Source organism: Anopheles ziemanni, chromosome X (assembly GCF_943734765.1).
Source record: "Anopheles ziemanni chromosome X, idAnoZiCoDA_A2_x.2, whole genome shotgun sequence".
NCBI lineage: Eukaryota > Metazoa > Arthropoda > Insecta > Diptera > Culicidae > Anopheles > Anopheles ziemanni.
The window spans coordinates 481,985-506,515 of NC_080707.1; the positions used below are offsets into that span (position 1 = coordinate 481,985).

The window sequence follows — 24,531 nt, forward strand, 5'->3', positions numbered from 1 at the left end:
CTACGTCGTCGTGCTGTTCGCCAGTGATCGGCTGTCCCTGTCGTTGGTGGTCGTGGTCGTCGTGGAGTTCGTCTGTGGCTGCGGGTCATCCGAGCGTCGCTTCTGGTGAAGTCTCGTCGCGGACGGATCAGCAATCTCATAGGCCAGTGACTTCTGCACCTCGATCCCGTTGCCCAGATGCCGGGTGAGATCGTGCAGCTGCTGCTCGTGCACGATCTCGTGCGAGGAGCCCCCCGCCTTGGGAGGGAGCAGTTCGTACGAGACCGAGCCCGGAGCCCTCGAGCGCGGACTCGGCAGCGAGTCGTCGTGGGGCCGCGAGCCACCGTGCTTGACCGACATCGAGCGGTAGATGTCGTACGAGCTCGGCAGCGACGGCTCCTCGTGGGCAGCGCCGAACGAGGTCGTGATCGAGTGCGAGTGCGTCACGGAGTCGATCGGTCCGACGGGGACGCCGTACAATGACGGTGGCAGGTACCCGTGCTTCATCGGCTTGAAGGGCGGCGGGTTCGAGTCGGACGGGATCTCGTACTGGGCGATCACCTTCTTCGGGTGCGTCTGGTGCGGGATCTTCTGGTTCAGGATCTGCCGCAGTACGTCCGACGCCTCCACCACGTTCCCGTGGCCCTTCGCCGAGTAGCCGGTCGGGTAGTGGCCGGGAGCTAGAAAACGGAACAGTCAAACCACACGGAAGAAGAAAGGAGTTGGGGGGAGGGGGTAGGGTTCACAAAAACTCTGAGTGTCAGCCAACGGATCCAGTTTCATTTTCCGGACCACCTGTTGATTTGCTTCGTTTTTTTCGAAACCAAACCTTTTGATCGCTAAGAGTTCTCACGTTGACGTATCGTAGTGGTCAGACGACAAACAACAAACCTAGATCCTTCTGCCCCTTTTCCTTCTCGACCCTGTGGCGGCCATACCCTATGATAGTGCACATGCCCGGGGTGTATGTGTGTGTTCCACGTGCTACCGGCATTAGTCTCATAACGTATCGCCTTTTACGATACGCGGTACTTGCTTTTGCTGGCAGTAAACTTTTCCGCTCGAAAGTTGTTTCCATCGCCTTTGATTGTTTATATCCTCCGCTGCTGCTACTGCTGCGACTTCACCGCATTGGCTACCGAGTTTTCCCAGCGTCCGAGCGCCCGAAAATAGTTCACCCGCAGAACTTTGCCCCCATCCCCATGGAAAAAACCCATCCATTCCATCCGTCGGCGTAACGTGCAAAGGGTGACACAGTGCGCCTACCAGTACGCCCAGTTTCTGATGTTCACAACCGCTACTCGCTTGTGTGGCGTCCCTGGAGTGGCGTGCATTACTTTCTCTTTTATCCTCACCGGAGAAGCAGTCCTCAGGATTCCTGACCTTTGCTTGGGCCGAAGAAATAACCCGAACCTGTGGGCGCACGTGTCACCGACGGACGGCGCAACCTGACACTCGTTTAGGGTTACGTGTTACACGGATGGATTTTTCGTCACTGCCCCCTCCCGTCCCCCTCTCGTCGCCAAAAGAGACGCCATGAGGAAAAGAAAATGTTCTAAGGATTTGTTGCGTTTGTTTTTCACAACAATTCTGCTCTGTTGGGAACTTTGCGCGGCGGTTGGCGTCTCCGGTTGCAAAGTTTTTCAGACGCCCATTTGTTTGGCTTTACAAATCGCCTCAGTGTGCGCACATTTTATATAAGCATTTTACAACACACAGCCTTTGTGCGGTGCGAGCAAACCAAACTCATTACAGCTGCATGGACAACCAAATACAGTAAGCTTCGGCCTGGTCTAAAGGGAATAGCGAATCTAATAAACTGGCGGTTCTATCGGTGATGAGCGCCGGTAGGTCTACCAAGCATGTAAATGTTGCTTTTCAATCTAATTGTGTCCACTTTAAGCTTCGCTGGTGATGCGAATCTAATAACAGACGCGGTCAACTGCACGCCACCCGTGCATCGCTGTTCAATAGGTTAAATTAATGTTTGGCATGCCCAGAGGAAGAGGGTGCCGCAGAAAACCGCCCGGAAAATGAGCGAAACTTCACGCGGTGGTTATTAGTGGCTCGGATGTGGCTCAACAACACAACACCAGCGACACAGCAGGGATGCTGATACGCAGCAGGGCACCGACTGGTTGACTCGTTTACCCACCGGGCCTGCCACCGAGACTTTACCTTAACACCACCTCTCTTCGTTTTCGTTCCCGAGCATTTTCCCCCCCGCCATCAAGCGACGGTCGATCAAAGTTCAGTTGAAAACTGATTACCGACACAAGGGGAACCTGAATGAGACTGCACTCGGCTCGCGGGTGTACATTTACATCCCGCAAAGCATCGCCAATGGCTTTCCGCAGCCTTCTGTATCCATCGGAGCGGGAGACACACACACACACACTCACAAACGGTCATGCGGGTCAATATGATGGACCCCAAAACCGCGCCCCATAATGTGACCAATATTGACTTTTATTGAATTGAAATTGTTTCGCCCCGACCGGAATGATCCATGCGAGTGCTTTCCCCTTGCCAACATACACTCACACACACACACACGAGCACGATGACACTGTGCCCACAGCGGTGGTGGACACACATTCGTGGCAGTCCGGGAAAAGCGTGTGCTGCGGAAAACCCTATTCTGTGGCTTTCGGTATATTAACGCCTAGATTGTGCCACGTTGTTCGTATCGGAAGGAATTTCATTTCATTGCACCACGCCGTGCGTGCTGTGACTGCATATACGACTCCTTTCTGTCCGAGGATTATTGTGCAAACCTGAACACGTGTTATTTAAATCCCAAACCGTAATTGAGAGTCCTTTTCTTTCACCGATGCTGCAATGCCGTGCAATTACAGCTTATTATCCTGTTCTTTCCGTTCCGACAAACGGAAAATTTTACCAGAATCAAGCTGGTCAATTGTCCTAGGATACGTGGTTTGGAAAATACATCCTGATAGTTTCAGGGTGAAACATTAGAAGTACAACGCTCTTTTCCCTTCTTCATTTTTCCTGGGTGCATAGTTTTATCAAGCCCAGTTTTGAAAGGCAATTCAAAATTCAAAAATTATATTCCACAAGCTGAAATTGGGTGAAAACTACCAAAGTGAACACATTTGGTATAAGATACGCTCAGCGAGTTTAAATCTTCTAATATCCTGATTTTATCCTGATTTGACAAAATATGCATTTCCCGCATTGCGTGTAATAGAAAATCAAATGCTTATTGTTATATCGAAATAACTCAATCTTTCGCAGACAAATAAAACACTTCCGTTTGTTTCGAAACTGCAGTAAATCCTTCCGTTGCATGAATCTCAACGTCAGGAATTTATCTGCGACTGACAGACGGGGAAGACTGGAAAATGACGTTCGTTTTTAAAATTAAAAACAAAAAAAACCGAAGAGATGCAATCGGTTTGAAACGGCATGTCAATCCGTGAAGAGATTGCGGGTGCCGCAAGTAGAAAAGGGGGGAGGGGCATGCAATTGTCTTATTTATTGCCCCGTCCGGAATGCATTTAAACACGTCGGAGTGTGATAAAAGCTCAAGCCCCCAATGTGTGTATGTGTTGTTCTCTTGGAAACCCAAGTGGGTGCAAAAAGGGGACGAGGAAACTGAATGATATTATACAACCCCCCCGGACTATTGGCACCAATACGAGAATAATTTGATTTTCCCACCTCAACGGGGTGGTGTGGTCGGGAGAAGGACGTTCTTTTCTGACCTAAATATGGCATGTGGGAGTGAGGGTAGGAATGGGAGCGATTCAACTCATTGAATCCAATTGTCGCTTTTCAAAGAGTCTGTTTTTTTGTAAATTTCGTCAGCATCATCGAACTCATTGCGATATCCATCGTACTCATACTGGTCTGGTATGCAAGTGTGGGTAGTTGTTACCATATGTTGGGAGGTCGGTGAAAGGGGTCGGTCAATGTAACAGCATTACTCGCTGCTAATGGTTCGTATTTAATTAAACCAAATATGGCGGCTGGTGGCAGGATATTGTTTTGCCTTTATTTTTCCCCTTCCGCCGTTAATTTATCGCCTTTTTGTTTTAAATGGCGCCACTCAAGAGTACTTACCGTCGGACAAGTGGCCGTACTTGCCGGAGGAAACGTAGCCGTGCTGGTGGCTGTCCAGGTCCGCTCCGTACGAGTTCACCGAGGGCGCCTTGTGGGAGGAACCTTTCGCGGGCGGAATGTAGGAGGGGCCGGACGGGCCGCTCAGGGCGCTGTGCGACGAGTCGTGGCCGTAGCTGGTCGGCCCTTCGTAGCTAGTGAAGCCTGGGGGTTCAAACACACATACACATAAAATTAGAGTTTTGAAACCACAAAGCGATCGGAAAATGGGAAGACGGTATCCTTCACATCGCATCCCGTCTCTGTGCTGGGGAGCGTGGGGTGGTGCAAAACGTAACGAGGGGAAAGGGAGCAGTAAGTGGAAGCGATCCAAAACTATTCCATCTTTTGTCACAACCACCATACTATCAATTTCGTATCCTCGGTTTCGGACTCATCATCTCTGAAAAACGAAAAATCCCGCTCCTTCCATCAATCGGTGCGAATTTTCCCGGCGCTTTTCTCGCCTGAAAACCAATCAACCTTTCTTCCTTATCGGCTGAGGCTCAAGCCACCAGGCGATAGCCCCTCAGGCAGCCCCTGCCTTCAACCCTTCACGACTCTCGCCGTCCAACGATCTAAATTATTACCCACGAGAGTCCTTTTGCCGAAAAGAAACAAATTGAGTGGAAGGAAGAAAAGAAAAAGGAAACACAATGTCAAACCGAAAGGAAGGAATGGACAGGTTGGAGGGGGGGGGGGGGGGGGAGAGGAGACCAGCGGAAACGATCGTCATCGATGAGTTTTCGGACACCCCCGAAAGCGGGACGATTTACGTGCGGTGCCAAAAACTAATCGAAATTTCTTTTCAAACGAAGCCCGCTTTTCCGTTACCCAAAACTCGTGTTTCGAAATCCTTTACATGGTCCTATTTTTTTGTCCCTTCTACGTGGCATTCCTATCAGATTAACAGAAGAAGAAAAGACACACATACACGTACACTTTTCCTAGACGATATTGCTCGTTTTTCTTTCGGCGTTTGAATCGGCGTGGAAATTTGTGTGAGCAACAAATTGCAAGCAAGAACGCAGGGAAAAACGAAACAAAACTAAGAAACTCCTCCATCGTTCCCTCCCTTAAAAGTCTGAAGCCTCTCGGCGCCCCCCGTCCTTCCCTGTCGGTGAAGATATTGCACATCCTTGTCGGGGAGTTTTCCACACACTCGCGTCCCATTCTCGTGCGGAGGATAACAAATCACAGCTCGAGGAACGGTAAAAGCAACGGCAAACAGAAGTCAGGAAAACAAACATAAGTCGAAACATTCCCGGCGTTTTGCCGGCTAGTAGTGTAGTACCGGTCGGTATCCTTTTCCTGCTTTCGTTGGGTTCGCTTCGGGTCCCTTTTTTGTGTGTATTTTTCCTCTTGTTTGCGCTTAGCGCTCGGCCAAATGGTTCGCCATCATGAATGAACATCATTTCGCAAGCTTCAGCTTCCGGGCGTCACACGCAAGATATTTTTCTACTAGCACACCTCCCCCCCCTCTCACTCTCCATCCCTTTTTCCCTCCCGGGGTTTTTGGTTCTGAATGCGAAGGATCGAATTATCTCGTTTCCGGTGGGAAACTGCTTCCGGGTTCGGGTTCTTTTTCACTTTGCTTTATGACTTTTGCTGGCCCGGCGCAGGTGGGACAGGGAAACGAGTTTGAGGAAAATTTGCTTGAGGTTTCTTTTATTATTGCGCTTTTCCGCTTCCGACCATCCTCGGATGGCGAAATTCCAATAAAGGAAACACACCACCTAATTTATCTTAAAGGCTTAATTTTCGATTTAATGTATTGATTTTTTTAGAAACGTACTTGACGGTAGTCATTTGTATGTTTGTTGTGAATTCAATGTTCCGTAAATATTCCGTAAATAATAACATTGACACCATTCGCTACAAACTGATTATTTGAGAGAGCGTTTTCATAAATGATTGAATAAAGTGATTGAATTGAAATGCACTGTCGAAAACTAATCACCACGAATGGCTGATTAATAATTATTTGTGCGTTTTCAAATACCAGCATACAAATTCTCCTCGAGGAAATGATCTGTACAGTTGATGTTCTTCGAAAAAAGACTTCACTGTTTAGTTTCACATTTCATTGCAGTTTGCTTCTGGCGATTGATGTGAACTCATTAAAAGTTAGAAGATTACGATGCTTTGATGCTAGTTTACTGAAGCCTCAAGCAGGGTGGCAGGGTGTGTATTCGTGGTAGAACTTTCCACGAAAGACCGATTTCTATTCACTTGCACTTTTGAGAATAGCTGAAAAATTTGTTGGAGATTTAGTTTGAAAGACATTTGATGGTGTCCTATTTGGTCCTCGGAAACAATCGCCTTACGCTCCAACAGCGACGGTGGATCGTCTTCACGCCCGGAACTCGCTCTATTAGCCCGAGGCCTTGTGGCAGTCTTTGTTTTCATTTCCGCCCGGGGGCTAGATTTGGAAAACTGCTCCGCAAACCGCTCGATCTGCTCGGGCGGAAAATGGCTGGGGTAAAGGACAGTCTGTGTACACCATACATAACCGGCACACACACACACACACACGCCCTTGTTTATGAAGAATGGCGAACGCGTTACGACTCATTAACACGCTTCCCGGAATGATTCGGTACGGTGGTTTTCTAATTTGTCTCGAGCGCTCACCATTTCCTGGCGCAACAATAGTTGCTTATTTGCCGAAAACCATAACAAGCCTCCAAGGGAGGATGGGGAAGAGTGGGCGGTCACAAAAATGGCATGGTAACGGCTTTGTTTTGCTGTTATATAGGCACAAGTTTGGCAGATCACTGCCGACGCTTGGAACGAATCGAACTACCACTCTCGTCAACGTTACTCATTGAAGCGAGCTCGCACATACACTTCCCTGACACACGCATCCCGATTGATTCCGCAGGCAGCATTTTGCGCTCAAAGGGATTGCGTTTTTCGTGTTTTCCACCATTAAGCAGCCCGTGGGCTTTGTATGCGAGAGTCTGCACGCACTCTTTCCCATGGGCCTGACCGTGGGCCCTTCATCCTCGACGCACGGAGTCGTTTATCGAGAGGCCGGCCGGAGTAACGGCGCAGTTAAAAAAAAACCCACGCTGTTCTCTGTTCGCATCATAAATTTCATCCGTCGAGAAGTTCTCGCGCACGGAAATTGAAATAATTTCCTCACATGTCGAACGAGAACATACGAGGATGGGAATAAGTAAAAAGGCAACAAAAACGAACGCCTAGATGCTGCTGTTTGACATTAATGTGATTTCACACGCTTTAGCTTTGGGCTATTCCAGCACGATGCCAATCCTGGGTGGAGCAAGTGAGGGTGGATTGTCAAAACGCTCGTCGACAGTCGACCGAGTTCCGGAGGCGGAGGACGGAATAAATCCTTCGTCGAGGCACTTCTTACCGAGACGCAGCAGTAAAACAATAAATTCATTAATCAAGCCCAGGAAACCAATGGCGCAAGTAAGTGAGGTTAAACTCACATCTCTGTGTGCTGGCAAAAAAAAGCAAGATGAGGCTCGCGATTCATCCACGTGTGGGTCAGACGGGTGGAATGTAAAATCTTTCTTTCTCGAGCTGCCTTGAAGCTCTCGATCACGGCTGTGATTGAACAGCGAACGGTTCCGGTTGGAGTGATTCGCAGAATCAACACAAACCAGGCGGACCAAGGATGGCTTTCGAACGGATGGATGAACGGTCTCAAGGATAACTTAAGCCACCTGGGTATTGACTCGAAAGAAGAGAAGCTACGGGTGGATTGACCGTGCCCCTCCCCACTCTTCGGAAGGAAAACGCAGGCTGGAGAACTACGGCGGTCCCAGAAATAGAACTAAGGGCCCTGTGAGGGGGGAACGGAAAGGGTGAAGGTGTTTGGTAAACAATTGAAGCTGGAACGAGCCCTCAGTCGACGACGGGTAATCGATTGTGAAAGCGAAAGCGATTCCGAGCGGGACTTACTTTCGCCGGACGCGTCGCCGTGGTGATGGCCGGACGAGGACGAGGACGAGGACGAGCCGGAGGAGAGACCGGACGAGGAGGACGACAGTAGGCCGCTCAGCTTGGCGAACGGGTGCGAGGCCTGCTTCGGCGGGATGAGGTGCGCCGACAGGGCAATCTTCTTGCCGACGCCCGTCACGGCGTCGCCGCCGGACGCGATCAGCTTGCCGGCGCCGCTCACCAGATAGCCGGAACCCTTGATCAGCTGGCCCTTGATGGCCGTCACGCCGCCGGTGATGGCTTTGACCGCCTGGAATAGCGTGTTCAGGATCGATTTCTTCAGCGACCAGCCGTCGAAGTGTGTGTCCTCCTGGAACGGAACGGAAGAGAAAAAAACGCGAATCTGATTAGCAACAGGATTTTTTTGTGTGCTCGGCCACATTGCATACCTTTCGGCGCACGCGGCATTAACCGATCAGCCCACGCACAGCTCCCACGTTCAAATTTAAAGCAGACGGTAGAAACACGCCCCCTCTCACCCAAAAAACCACGCAGCACCGTTGCCGTGCATACCAAACGCTAGGTAGAAGCTTCCGAAAAAGGAAAAACTCGCTAAATTACAATGCGCACCTGCCCATGTTTTCTTCGAAGGCAACGCCGAAGAACCAAAAACAAAAACAAAATACAAATGAAAGTAAAATCCTGCCGGACACACAACTGGCTGGCGAACGGTGCGCGATAAAAGTGAAGCAAATTAGGAACCGACGGAAAAACAAGACACGTCAAAAAAAAAAAATAGGAACAATTTTCCAAACTCCCGGGAATGGAAATCACCTCCAATTGAATGATTTCCAAGAAGCTCTGCCAGTCTGGGGCCCGCGGTTTCCGCGAAGCAATTTTCGGTTTGGTATGCAAAAGTCGTCCTTCCATTCCTTCCTGCCTTCCCCCATCCCCCCCCCCCCCTCCTCCGTGCCGGGGGCGGCATCTCGCCGTGAAAATGATGTATTTATTCGTATTAGCCATCCGAACGACGGGAAAAGTTGCGCTATACGACGACAGGCAAGGGGGAACCGCTGGATTATTGGCAAACTAGAAACACTCGCTGCGGACGGGGGTGGTTCGGGCACCGATGATGGAAAGGAAAATTATAATTCTTTTGTTTTGTTTCTCGCTTCCACGCCGTAGCGCTTTATGACGCGCCGAATGCGTATCGGTATCCAAGCAATGGATGAAAGGCAGCGAGACGTTGCCGACTCAAGGGGATCGAAACATCAAAAAACATTGGGATGGTTCAATTAGACATGGATTCGGGAAAGCCACGGGAAACTGTGGATGTGGAAAGCGCCCATCCGGCGACAAAGCGTAAATGACTCTACTGTCGATCACGTCAGATGAATGAATAAATCGCCGTCAATGATTGAACGAACCGGATCGGACCCGGTGGGCTTAATCAAAAGAATCAATGGTGTTGCTATTTTTGCCCATCGTGGTACAATTCTTGTGTGAAGGAAAACGCGCCACCACCATTATCCTACCGGCAGCGCAAACACTGAATCGGTGGGCGGTGGAGCTTTAAAGGATGTGCTTTATTGACGACCACGAAACATCTCTCCCGTGTAGCTCCCGTTCGAACACGGAAATAAACGATCTCCACCAAAGCCCCTTTACACACGCGTTGCCGTTTGGGGGGGTGGGGAGAATTGGGGAGGGGCTGGGAATTGGGATTTTTATTGATCATAAATTTCACTCCGCGCGCAACAAGCAGCAATCCGGTGGTGGCTTGGAAACGCCTCGTGGTCAACGGTGTCCCGGGCGAAATGTATTTATCGGTTTTCTGGCAGATCGCCACACGGAAAACCCATGCACGCGTGCTATTAGGTGGTCAATTTTTAAGCGACTCCTCTCCCGGACGGCCCGGCCGGAGCGGCGGAGCGCGCTCCACAATGTTGATAATGATAATCGTAATTTATTTAAAACAACCACAGCGCAAACAAACGCTCGCGAGTCCCGGTTAAGCAAACCCAACCCTTGCCATCCAACACGAGCGAACATTGCGCTCCAGCGAGCCGAACGGAACATGTTGCGAAAAACATCGATACCTGCCGGCCACACCGACGTTTTTCCACCCGCATGCAAACAATCGAGTGTATGTGTGTGTGTGTGTGTGTTTGTGTGCTAACAGACCGCTGGCGGGTGTTTGTAATAATAATTGAAATTGTGTGCCTCGCTCAGGTGGAAAACGGTCGTGGACACATTATTTACTGTGCGTGGCAGTCCGGCTGGGCTTCCTGCCCGCTGCCCGAATGCTGCTGGTGACAGTTGACCGTGTATGCGGCTCGCACTTACATGTGGCTTCTCGTACGAATGGCCCGACGACGATGACGACGACGCCGAGTGTCCGTAGCTGGAACCGCCGCTGCCTCCGCTGCTGCCGTGGCCGGAGCCGGACGAAAGCGATGAGCTGCTGCTGCCGGCAACGAGCGACGCGGACGCCGACCCAATCCCGGACAGGATTGTCTGCAAAAGGGAAAACAAAACGATAACAAATGACGGTCAACTCGGCGGTGGCCGCTACACTCGTACCTTTTTCAGCCCGGATAGCAGATCGAACGAGCCACTGCCGGAACCGAGTCCGGAGCGCTTGATGCGGGAGACGTCCTCCGAGAGTAGATCCACGTCGGCCAGATCCGTCGGATCGAGCGATGTGGACGGTTTGGCGTAGGCCGCGAGGGGCAGCAGCACGGTGACGAACAGCACGGTAACCTGAAGCGAGCAAAACACACATTCCGTTTATTAATCCTTCCACTGTTGTTCTTTCTCTGATTGCGCCCAGCAGGAACAACGCTTGGTCCGCCTCGCTGGAAACGATCAAATTCGACGGTTGGTATGTATCTTTCTCTCTACACCGTTCCCGGAATGACATTCATAATAGATTTGTTTTCCAGGTTTTAAGGCTAGTGTGCTCACACGAAGGCCAAAACTCCTTGCCCACTGTAGAAAATCATCTGACAAGTAGCTTTCAATTGCCAGCATAATGAAGGGAAAAAGTTTCCCTCGACATAGATCCCTCGACATAGATCCCTCGAACCCTAGTGACCCCTTGCCACAGCTGCAATGCTTCCCACAGTCGTGTTATCAGCAGCTCAATCAGTTCCACGCTCATCATCGCACGAAGCAAGTGATTGTCGCTCGCGTCACCGAGATGGCAGGCGTCCAAGTTTTCCGAGATGGTTTCAAGCAAATTGCCACTGTATGATAACCGGTGGCTTTTTCCGTAGAGACAACGCGTTAATGATCTTTCACCGTAAGCAGCAACCTGAGAAGTTGGCGACATTGTACATTGTTTGTACTTCCCACAAACGCACACACCCATACACCGCGTGGCGTATCGGTTGTTCGACGCTTTCCACGGTGTATGGTGATTGGTAGCCGGTCTTTACACACGTTTGACAGCACAATCAAAGTTTGTCAGCTTGTCGGGTCGGATGCCCTTTTGTTTGCACCGCAAAAGGTGGCCCGGATGCCCCCCAAGTGCCGAGTTCTCAAAGTTAAATTGAAATTTAATTATTTCGATTGCCGCGCTTGCTGGGAAACCACGCGCGGGCTCGGCGGTGCAGAATCCAGGTCACCGAGCCCTCAAGTATCGGTTGCGGGATTGCCTAGAAAATGTGGGAGAAATATGCACCGGGAAAGGAAAGTGGCTACACTCGAAACAGAGGACATCGTTGAACGATGGCTGCGCTGGGTAGCCGCCGGGTAGATGGGTACAGTTGGTAAACTTGCAGTTGAGCCTTTGAGTACTAGCGGTAAACCTCCGGATGGTTTCCCACTCTCTCGGCCACCAGCTTCCCAGATGTTTCGCCGGCAAAATCAAATGCGCCACCCCAAAAGGAGCAACTTTCGATGGCTCTCGAGATGTAATTAAATTCCTCGGTACGCTGCCACCACACGGTTGGGTTTATAATTTTTGAACTGCAGTAACTATCATTACATTACCATCTACACCCCTTCCCCTAAACCGTCGCCTTCCATCGGAGGAATTAATTGAATGCTCTGAAGGACTATTTCCCTAAAATGGCTGCTACCTGTTGAGCTCCGGTAACTAGTTGACAAATTACCCTGGGTAGGTTATTTTTTCGGTAATACCGGAGCGGGACCTGTTGCTACCTCACAGTTTCGGCTTTGAAGGTATTTTAATTTTGATTCATGAGCGCACTTTGGGGACGCCGTCCACACAGCCGCACGACCAGGACGACGTGGTCGACTAAACATCATTAAAAAGCGTTTCCGTTCTGGGCAGCCTGGTCCGCTCGAGGCCTTCATTATGCCCGGTGGCGTTGGTTCTGTTTTGATTATATATTTTTTCTGTTTCTATCGTACTTATTATTGTCTGTCTTTTCTGTTGATTTACCTGGGAACGGCAAATAGCAACCAGTTTCAGATATCACAATTCAATTAGGGACAGCACGAAACTCAAGTAACCGTTGGGCATGCTGCCGCTACCTAATGGTTCGTTACAAATGCCAGGCAAGCTGCGCCTCGGTAACCGATTGCGCCCAAGGCTGCCCGGAAGACAAACACACCACCAGCTATCGTGCCATGAGGTCGCCCACACGGCGATGCGTTGCAACGCAAGCTGGACGTGATTTATACTAATTTGCTGTTCATTGAACCGTCTGCGATGGGGATGAGAGCATGAGGATGGAAACGAATCAAGTGTGTGTAGGTTGAACAGTTTGTTGTCTGTCTGGTTATGTAGAAAAGCCTCAGGGTATAGGAATAATTGAACGACAATTATAATCATCAAAATCCAGTAGGAAGGCTGCAACAGGTTACAACATACCTTTTTAAACTTAATCAATACATATAGACGCTGCCAATCACCAGGACGAATAGTACAAAAATTATTTTAAGTAGCAGCATATAAACATTCAAAACGCGCCTAAATGTATGCAACTGTCATTGCACGTTCACCATTTGGAAATCGCTTTTTTCCTCCTGAGTACGGAAAAGGATATTTTTTCGAATGGCTCAAAATTCCTTTCTATTTCTTCTATGGGAAGCCCAGTACAAACAGGTCGCTAGAGGATGAGGTACGGTTCGTGCAAGAATGCTGCTTCAGTTTCCCCGCCTTGCCTTTGGGGGGCGGCGGCCACTTACCGATCGTCATTTGGGACCATTTTTTTTTCTCCCGGCCCCCGATCACTTCCGGGTGCATTGGCATTTGGCATATGCTACCGAGCCCGGTGCCCGTAAGTGCTCGAAACCAGAAATCGATTACGGAAGCGTACGTGACGAAAATTGCTTTACCGTTTGCATCTTATGCAGATCCCGTACCAATGCTCGGTACGGTTTTTCGGTTGGTGAGCGATAAGATCCGCACGCCGGGCCCGTTTGAGCAGGTGTGGGAAATATCCTGAAGCAATCGGTATGCAAGTGATTGATTTTTTTGTGTGTTAACTATTGCTCCGGGATGCAATGCTCGGCGTGAATGTGTGTGTGTGTGTGTGTGTCTGACGGCCCAACAAGAAGTATCCTTTGTGCGGCAGACGGATATTCATTTGGCTTCTTTCTGCTGACGGAAAAATGTCGATTGGCGCTTTATGCTACAACACAACTGCAACCACGGTCCACAGCGTCCACGGTTGCAACTTGTGTGTGTGAGTGTTGTGAGGATGAAACGGTGTCCTTTCCCCGTGTCCCTGTTCAAAAGGAGCTCCAAAACCAAAGGCAGGCACGAGCGAAAAACGGAGCCAATATTGTATTTTTATTGGTCCAAACAGCTAATATTGTCCAATAAATTTGTACCTCCACCCACACCTCCGCCTGCGCGCCACCAAGGCCTGGAGGACGAATCGAACCCGAGAGGCAATTACCGACCGGACAGGACATTTATTGCTGGCTGTTTTTCCTTCTGCGGGTATTCCTGTTGTTTTTTCGGGCTTCGATTTTTCGGCCCACAAACGGGGCACGAGAGTTTCATTCTTTCTTCCGCGCCCATTTCACCCTCGCTATCGTTTCCTCTCTTTCCCGCTAGTTCCCAGTCGCTGTGCCACTTTGGAAGTACGATGGATGGAAGTTTTCTTGCTTTTTTTCCTTTTTTGTTGGTTTTTATATGCTTCACCACCATTCTTGACATTCGCGACCGAGCCGAAAAGCGTAGTCGATTTTGATAATGTCATTATGTATTTATGCTCCAGTAAAACATCGCCCCGAAAACAAGTCTCCATGGTGCGAAAAGTGAAATCAACTCTCGGACTGTAATCACCCCCCACCCCCTTACCCCCTCCCTCTCTCGCCTGCTTGTGAGAAGACCACGTAGACGTCGCCGAAGACGACTCTTATTGGATATTATTTTATTACTACCAGGCCGCGCGCGCCGAAGGTCGACTTTCGTCTCCGGTTTTTGTGTCTTTTTTGTTTTGTTTTATGCTATTGATATTTTCCTTCTTCGGTTTTTTATGTTTGTGTTTTGCCTATATTTTCCTGTTGCAGTTTCGCTGCTACTTCCTACCATCTGCCTGCGTTTCGCCGCGTTATTAGTCGAGCTGACTGTGCCAAACGTTGGGTGGTGGGCGATAAAAATAAATGCTCGAGTCGATCGTCACGGGATGTCCGGGCGAAGGTACCAGTGCTGCAACCGCAGACTATCCCGCACATCAAATCATCTCGATTGTTTATGAAGCGTGCGGTCAGCTTGCCTTCGCCGGGGAGACCGGCAGGCCAATCAATCGAAAAGTCGTTGAAAGTTACGCGAAGATTTTGAAGATGGAGCAGCGGTTTACGAGCTGCGAACCGGATGCAAACTTCCGCCAGGAGTTGTTTTAAAGAGCGATAGGGACTGAAAAGCGGTTCGACTTTGGAGAAGAGGATGAACGTTATCTCCAAGAGACTGGATGACATACATCCTGTGAGCTATACGCTTTTTCTGAACGGAGCTAGTTTGTCCACACAGTGGAACCTCATCAGTGAGGATCTTCAAACGCCGACAAGTGTAGCCACAAATGTAGTTTAGAGTACTTCGTACCGTGTCAACACTTGCCGCTGCATTTCAAACGTCTTCGAGGGTACTTAGTCTTCACTGTTCCGCGCGTGACAAGTTGATCCTTTCCGTTGAATAGCGATGCAAGGATCAAAGAATCTCCGTGGCTTAACCCTGTTTGCTTGCTCCCTGACTCTTTGAACTTATTGGAGTGCAACTTGTAATCGCTCTGGATTACCAATAGCGAACATTAATAATGAACTAATTACGACAAATCGACGAGAAATCGAATGTGTGGTTTACATTTCGGGCTTTTGGGGCACACTCTCTGACACCCACCACGAGACTTCCAAGTCCTGCATACGGGCTGGGTTCGTGGAGGTCGGTTTTTCGGTCTGTATAAATGTATCAAGTTGCCCCTGTTTGCAGACCCTGAAGGGAGTACAACTGACATGCAATGAAACCAACCAGCACTAACATCTATCCACCACACATTCTCCTCCCAGTACCCAGTAGTTTCCGCTGCAACAGTAACTGGTTGGCATTGCTGAGCTAGAATCTTCCTGCCCGGGAAAGGTTCGCAGATCGGGTGATTATTTATTCATATTCTCGATTTTTCCATCTCCTCTAACCGGTGTCTAACATGCCAGCCATTGAGCCATTGCCGAAGGGGGTGGGGGAGGAAAACGGGAGGGAAAGAAACTCCTCCACTTTGCCCGAGTAGCAGGAGAGAAAATGATGATAAAATGCATTTTCATGGAGCGATAAAATTGGATGGAGCAAAGCGGCATCCATCGGCCCGCGTCGCCATCCAATTTCCCGGAGATCGTGGCGCGGGTCGTTCGGAAACTCCCAGCACTGGGCTGTACCGAACCCACCTTTACCGGTACCGCCCGCGTACGGTGTGGGATGAAGGGAGCTATGCAAATAGCACCAAAATAACCTCCGCCATGAAAATGAAACGAGCGCCCCCGAGTGCAACGTGCAAAAACTGCGGAAGAGACCTTGAAAAATTGCAGGTTACTGGTGCAGGTTTGTGGCTCAGTAAAAAGACAGGGGGGTAACGCGGGTGTGAAAGGAAGGTGAGCTAAAGGTACATCAGCGCTATTATTTACGGTCAACGCACAGCGCACGGGCCAGGAAGTGTGTTTTTTAAAGCTGCCTGACTGAAAATCCGTGATTTTCCCAAGCGCAAAGAATTGGAACCTACGGAGGACCATCTCCATCAGCCTTTGTACATACACTCCATTCGGTTCGGTTCGGCTGCGAAGACGTGACGGTTCAGAGATAATATTTTCTTTTCGCAAAGTTCCTTTGCTGCTCCTGGGCTCCTTTCTATATTTCTTTCTGGGGCGAAAGAAATGAACCATATAGAAGAAACCCAATGGCCTCGGAAGCGTCTCCTGTTTGAGTTGCCAGTTTGTCAACTCTTGCGAGCGGAGCTTGGATTTTCTCCATCCCCCTGATTAACTGGTGAATGGGGGAAGTACTTCACGGATTCAACGTCGCATATCGACAGCGCCCGGGCACACACGTGCCATAGTTTGAAGAGCAGTTCCAGTGGTTCGGAAGACAAAAGGCGGTCGGAGCGGGGAACCTAAATCTTTCCGCCTGCCCTGCCACCGACCGTAGCGACCAGCGTCTGCAGGCGGAATCACTTCTATTATCCTTGTGAAAGCATGCCAGTTCCAGGACTGTCCATGGAACGCTGTAGAACTCATCAATGTCCAGCAGAGTGCTGCCCATCGTTTCCGAGAATCGCTCGAAGTTCTCGCCGGCAAATCTCTTCTACCACCATTAGGAGGACTACAGCGTTCTGCACAGGGGATGCTTCCATAGTGGTAATTAAAAAGAAATCCTTTCTGCTCGGTCCGGTTCGCAGCTAATTGAACATTCATCGCTCGAGCACGCGGGCTTGGGAAGCTTACACACGCTTTGCAGAGCTATATATGGCCGCCAGGTACGGGACGTTTCGGTGCGAAAACTTTTCTAATCTTCTATATCGCCACCGTTCCGTGCCGTTGCCGGATAAGTCCTTGTGAAGTTCAACAATTGCACAGACCCGATTCTGTGCTTGTTGGACCCGCGCTCTATCCAAGTATTACGCGGTGACAAAACGTGGCACACTGGAAACACTTGTGAAGATTAAGAGAATGGCATTAAAGTTACTTTACTGGAAAAAGTGCGGTTATACTTTGGCTCTGGTGCCTTTCGTTGCATCGTGTGCGGATTTGGACTGCACCACTAGAACCAAAGGGGAAGGTACAGGCTGTGTGCTGGGGCCCGCTACGGCAGTTAAAGTTAAGATTAATGTCGTGCCCAACGAGAGCACGGGCGCATTTCCTGGGCCCTGCGTGCAGGTTCGGGGTCGGTAGCGTGCGTGATTTCCCGGAAGAAGTTGGGATTAGTTAAAAATTCACGCCCTCGCTCGAGCAAGAACGCCCACGCGCGGCCCAGCTTTTGTACCGATTTCGCATTCGGCTTCACGTTTTTAGCGCACGAAAAGATCAGTTCGGGCGAGGTAGTCGGGGGACTTCCTCCTGAGTGGCCTAACGAGCGAGCAGCATTTGGTTTAGTTCCGCACCGAAATGTCTCCTGGCATGCATCCAATGAATCTTTATTTGTCTTACTGTGCGGAAAGTCTTCGGGAACAGCGCCGGGAAGAAGGCAAGCGCTGGCACATATGCATGCTCCAATCTTGCACTTTAACCCGCCGGGCTCGATTTTCCCACGCTGCTGCCCTGCTATATCTCAATTCCGCCCTGGAAGGTCGAGCGGTCTCTATTTGCAGAACTACCGAGTCGGGGCGGTGCCGTGTTCCGCAAATAGACGTCGCACGGAAGTTGAATGTGCTTTCCGGCAGCTTCAACAACACAACATTTACATTCCCATGGTCGGGGCCGGAACGCGTCCGGAAACGTTCCTTGGAAGATCCGGTGCCTCTTACCACCACCGACCCGCCGCTCGACCTGATGCGTCTCTCCACCTGTTGTTGATGATGGCTTATCGTGTGCCTGATCGGTGAGCACCGACCGGTGGCACTGTTTGTGGTGGTCCAAGCAACGCCAGGTTCGGATTTGGCGGCCCACGGAACGGGGCACATAAATCTCCTTCTTATCTTAATTTATGTTTTTTCATTTCACTTCACGCTACGGTCCCCCCTGTGTGTTAGTGTTTGCGTATGTTTTTATTTAATTTAAAATCGTTTTTATTGCAGCACTTTTTCACAATGCGTGCCGACGAGAAAGTCGACGGGAAATTGAACCCCGGCCGCTACTACCGGTTGTTCAATCGCATACCCGTTCGGAACGGTAAAGGACGACCACGAAAGGTAATCGTGTTCCTAAGTTGCAGCTGAGCAATTGTTCTGTTAAGTACAGGTGAAACCGAATGCAACACAAGTTGCATTTGATAAAACTCAGCAAAACCCGCCTTTCCATTTGCACGAACCACGGTTTCCGGTGCGTTGATTGATTGATTGATTGATAGACGGAAAGGGAATGGGAAATGCAGCCATTTCCTAAAGGGCTTCGCTAAAAAGTTATTACCCCGAAGGTTAGGGAGCGTAAAATATTTTCTTAGCTAAAATGTTTAGAATGCTAAAACAGAGACACGAAAGATGTTCTAAATATCGGCGAAGAATGAGTTTCTTTGTTTATGTTAATCTAAGGTTGTGTTAAACAAAATCATTTTTCCCGACCACTGTTCAACATTTGCGTGGGAATGTTTCACCTAGGATAGGATAAGAATATAAAGATAACTCCATTCACCATATTGCTTAAAGAGAGGAGGTCGTCTATTTAGAGCAAACTGCTCGCAGACTAACCTCTAACAGCCTGACAAGCGGTTCATTCCATCGAAGGCACGGTTTGTTATCGTATCTTCTGCAGATAAACATCGTAATTGTAAGCATTACCTACGCGGTTGCCATCAATAGAACAACCCAACCAAAGCCCAGCACCCATCGCTTTGGGTCGGGTGGCTGAATGAATAGCGACCGGAGTGGGTGAACGGAAAATTCTGCCTTTCGGCGAGAAGGCTCTGGTAGCCCCCCAGGGGGTGGGGGTGGGGGTGGAGGGATCGTGAGCCGTTTTCCCAATTAATCTTGTTTCCATGAGCGCGTCTTTTGCGGGCCCTGCTTCATGCGGCCTACGGCCTGCCGGTGCGATTCATCAAGTGGACCTAATGAGCCGGAAGAGCTGCTGCACGCCCCGGACTTGGGGGCCGCACATGACTTCTGGCTCGCTATCGGCGCAGACCGAGCCCGGCAACCGGGTAATGATAATAGCTGAATCGAACTTGTGGTTTTGCCTTGGCCTCCCTCGGACGTAATGTTTTCTTTCTCCCACGGGGCGATTATTTGGCGTCCATTACAAGATCGAACCCGGTGCTGAGCTAGCGGCGTTGCTTAGGGTCGGGTGCTCCTTTCACACGAGTGTGTGTGCGGGCGTTTAATTTCGCCTCGGTCCCCTCATCGATCACGCTGGTCCATTGGGTTTTTGGTTATTAGTCACCTCGCCGACGTGGAGGAGGCCCTTTCCTTCCCTCCGAAAGATGTCAACCACGGGTAGGCCGGGCAATGCGGCAAGGGGAGGAAAGTTTTCCCAGCCTCCGCAAGACATTCAACATAGGGAGGGGGTGAGAGGTGCCGGCTAATGAGTCGAATGACGAGCGGCGGGAAGTTGTTTTCCGTACATAATTAACACCGCGTACCACAGCTTTCTTCCTCACGAGTTAGAACTAAACACGGAAAGTGGCAAACAAAACCAAAACTTACTATCCTTCGGTAGAACTCTTTTCAATTCAGTTGTCCGATAAATTCCGAATAATTCAATTGTTTTCTCAATAAAACTAAACAGGTATAGCACAATTTTCTAGCAACGTTTGTAAACCAGTTTGGAATATTGAACTGAATGAAATCAAACCAAATGTGTGCAAATGTAAATGTATTCATTGAAAGAGCTGCATACGACAGCTGAGGATTTGTTTAATTAAATACTAGGACAAGTCAAACTGAGGAATTAGAACATTCCGCACCAGAAGAGAATCGATTGGAGAAACAATGAGAAGATGCAATCTGTATGGTAAAAACGAACTTGTGAAAGCTAAGAAACATCGTATCGATCTCATTGCGCGCGATACTGGAAGCGCTTAATTGTGTACATATCTGATTCGCGAGTCGAATTCGCGAGTCGAATTCGCGAAGTATTTCATCCGTGGCAGCAATGAATTTCAATTTTCACCAGTGGAACGAACGCAACGGAACAAAGCACAAGCGACTGCAGCGAGTGGGCCCGGGTTTTTCCGGGAAAGATTTGTGCAATCTCCCCATGGCAACCGCTGCAAGTTTAGCCGCCCCTAGCTGAGTATGTTTGTGCTTTTGAACACATTCAACAATTTCAATTCAATCCCAACCCGACGGATCGCTGCTGTGCTGTGCGCAGCTGTTGTTTTTTTTTTTGTATTTGCATATACTGCTTGTCCAACGGGTGTTTTCCTTCTATTTTTTTTTATTACGTCCGCCAAATATCCTGTGAGTGTTTGAGGCGGACACCGGCTTTAATAGAAAAACCCACCCCCGCACCCGCTTCCATGCCTATGCAGTGCCGGCGACCAAGACATGTTTTTCCGATTCCAACCTTGCGAGCGACTCACACGCCATCGGGTATGGGTGAATCGGGCAGGATACAAATGGCAAACTGCATTCCCCTTTGCAAACGTTGTTCGGGTCGCTGGATGCAGCCATGTAGCAGGTTCGTTTCGTCGCCCCGGCAAAGAGCTCGAACACAAATCGAACATGGCGTTGTATCTACCGGTGGTTGGAAAACTTCCAACAAGCACTTGCACTGGTGAACTTGAGCTGCGATATGTTTGCATTGCATTTTCTGTTTCTGTATGAGCGCGTGTGCGTTGCTTTTTCGCAATAGCATTTTTCATGCTCTTTTATGCACATTCAAAGAATTTTTATTAACAAACATGAAGAAGCTTAGTTTACTGATTCGTGCAGAGAGCACATACTCTAGCAAAACATGCTTAGCAGTATTTTTTTAAACACGCACAAATATTACAATACTTTTTTTTAATCCATCCGAGAAAGCCCGGGATAAGGCTTCATATCAGGGAGGAAATGCCCTGAGAACTAAAACGTTAGTTTGTGCATATTGGCTCTAACACTACGGCAACGTCTGTCGTATCATAATAAATAAATAACTAGGCTTTAAAAAATATGCAAAGTTCAATGATAGTTTTGCAAAACCCTTTGATTCAAACTTATGGAATTCATAATTAATATGACTGCAAAAAGTCTACAAGTGTATCACTATATTGTTTTTTGTTTTTTGGTGTCGTTGAACAAAGCGAAGTTTTATTATTTTAATTTCAAGTGGCTGTATGAAATTTTAATTAAATCAACAACATTTTCCACGAACCAACCCGTTATTAAAACTGGTCTTCATTATGAATTACTGTAAATTAATAACGTGTATATTATCAATATCGCTTCATGGTACTCCAATCCATGCAATCGAAACTAGCATTTAAAAGTTTTCCCTTTTGCATCCTCGTTATCCCAATAGCGGTAGTTGCTTTCGCTTATTGGAACGGTAAATTTTTCCGCGCCAAAATACCGCAAATCAATGTGGGCATGAAATGCTGCAGACCATCAGTATGAAAATACGTAAATTAGCATTTGGCAAACGTTTCGCATCATTTGCATGAAATGCACACCATGGTAACTGCTAAATGGAATGCACCCATGAAAAACTGCTGCTGGTGTGCTTGTTCTCCGAAGTGGTTGCTTCAGATTGACAGGAAAATATTTACCTCCACTCTTTTGGCCAAAAATGCTCATTTGTAAACGTGCGTAATTTTGTTAGACCATCGATTGGTTGGCAACGTCGGTTTGAAGGTTTCAGAATGCACCCTGTCGAATGTTATCAATGATGGATTTCTTTTTTCCTTGAATCAAACGCCACTTCCGTTTCGGTTTCCCGGCCGACGTTTGTGTGGCGCTGGTAAAATGCAAAAATAAGGCCAAGCATAAAACTGGTTGCTCGCGGAATTGGTACACCTTTTCGCTTTCTGCGTATTATCGAAACAGGCGGGCAGCATAATGTATCAAATTACCAGCATGGTAAAACATTCGCATACGGCCAGGTGCATCCTGGCTCAAATGTTGCGCACTTAATTAATATGAAAGCAAGCCGGAGTTGCCGTTTCCATTCGCCAGAAATCAGCAGCCATCGATCATGATGAGGCGCTGCCCAGCAGCATCATGTTGCGATGGCCAACACAAGGGTAAAAGAATATTCATAATGAATTCCCCACCAGAGCTCGTTTGAGACTCGTTGTCCAATTCGATGCGGGTGATTATGCAACCGGCAGTCATTATGCTCACTCAGCATTAGTTCCGACCCGTAAGAAATGGAGTGTACTGATCGCCTGATTACCATCCACTTCCACGCAGTTTGACAGTAGAAATTATTAGTGCCAGAAAACAAAGCGAAACATATTCGAGCCGGTACAATCGAGTTGCAGTGAATAGATTAGTAGGGGAGCCGTGGGTTAGCGCACACTTCTGAGGGCAAATGCACGATTCTTGAGGATTTATATTTACGACCATTGAATGGATTTATGAGCGGGTGAAGGAGATTTTCCAAATAAAAGCATCTTCATGGCCAGTCAAAGTTGATGAACTGCGTGATGAATATCAGGTTGCAGCTTGTTGCAGAAATTAAACGCATCTACCAACGCCGACGACGAATAAACAAGGATTTATCAAACGGTGCGTTACGCTCCCGTGCACCTTAAATCACATTGAAACGAAGAATAAGAACTACCCGCACGCGAAGGAGAGCAACGGTGCGAAACCGGGCGGAGTGTGAACCGTCGGCCGAGGGGAAAGTGTAATTGAAGTATCACCAACGCCAGCTCGAACGAAAGTGAAAGACCCTCTCAGCGCACCCGCCGCAGCCTCAATTTGTTTTCGCGAACCTTTCACTGCAACGTTCGGATCGTTGCACCGTTGCATAATCCGAACTGTACGAAAGGCCACACACAAGCGTCTTAAGAAAGGAAAAGGAAGGGGTCGAAAAATCAGAGACAGCATTTCGGGGTGAAGGATGGGCACTGCGGTGACGGACGCGGACAAATGGGTGTTTGCCATTTTGGGTTCAATCATAGATGGAAAATTCATGATCGACACTTTTACGTAAGCGCTTCGGTATGGTCGATTTTCTGAATGCTTTCCTTCGGTTTTCAATGTTGCACAAAGACTAACATTACATTGCACCAAAGGCAGACAGTGATGATTTGATTCTAAGCACTGGCGCAAGCATCAAACACATCGGTGATCAGGTACCTGTTTGCTTGTATGGATGACTTTGCACTCGCTTCATTTAATGCCGGCCACGAAACGGCCGGCTATTAGAAAACCGTGGTCAACAAACAAATGGGAATAGCCTGGGGGTTTTCCAGACAACGAAACTAAGCTAATAAAGCGCACTCAAATAGGAGTTACCGAATGCAAACTTTCTACAAGCATACCGGGCTTTAAGCGTTCGACGCCCAAGGGGGTTATTAAAAAAGGCCTTCGAAAAAGATGATCGTCTCGCCGGTATGGTGAATGCCCGCGAGGTCCCGAGTTGTTTGCGATGATGGGATTGCTTTATGATGCGCAACTCCCTGCGGGAGCCATGTTTTAATCTCCTTTGATCCTATTATTATAAGCAAAATGCAAGCGCGTGAACCTTCTTCAAATGGAAAGGTCTCTCAAATGAATATAGTCAAACCAGTTTGGAAGACCCATTTTAAACCTTTGATGCCTTCGAACTGCAAATATGTCCTGCAGTTTTTATGTTTACATTCTCCCGTTAGATGGAAAACATTTGATAATCTCAATGAAAAACTCTCGGAAAGCCAAGTTTATGCTGAAAAGAAAAAGACACACAAAACGCAAACAAACAAGTCAAGTAAATTTAAGTTTTTAATTGAAACAGCCTAAGTTAGCTCAATTTTTCAAGGTAGTGTTATATTTCTGATTCTGATTCTAATGATTCTGATTGATTTGTTTTTCTATGGTAGTGTTGAGTGTTCACTATTTCAAGCAGTTCAAAAGTCATTGTCATTTCTGAGCAATCACATGAGCAAAACAGGGAAAAAGTTGACCTTCAGGCAAATAGCCTCATTTCACTGGAGTGTTGCAAATCCTTTCCACCTTTTTTCCGAACGGCGGCCCCCATTACGCTCGATGGGGTTGCGCATAAAAGGCAAAGAAGGCTACACAAATCGCTCACATCGGCTCTATTACGCCCGATTGGCAAACATCTGAGCATTTCCGCTGGCGTGGCGCCAACAGCAACAACACACGCACACACATACACACAAAAGGAAAACAGAAAAGTATGGAAAAGAGCCCTGGCACGACCGAACAAGAGCGCAACAGGACCCATCGGAATCCGATTAGCGTGGATAGTGTGAGTACAAAGGGAAAAACCAAAAAGAAGCAGCAGGGAAAAATGGGAACCGGATGGGTT

At 48.5% G+C, this 24,531-nt stretch overlaps 1 protein-coding gene across 1 annotated transcript; it reads right to left on the bottom strand.

Moving 5' to 3' along the window:
• On the bottom strand, positions 1–13,908 carry LOC131290408 (hornerin). Its single transcript, XM_058319562.1, has 6 exons — positions 13,825–13,908; positions 10,600–10,779; positions 10,363–10,533; positions 8,038–8,386; positions 4,066–4,266; positions 1–659 (listed from the first exon to the last, which is right to left on the bottom strand). Exons 1-6 carry the CDS (start codon positions 13,906–13,908, stop codon positions 1–3), a joined length of 1,644 nt encoding a protein of 547 aa, XP_058175545.1.
• Positions 13,909–24,531: the final 10,623 nt, after the last annotated feature.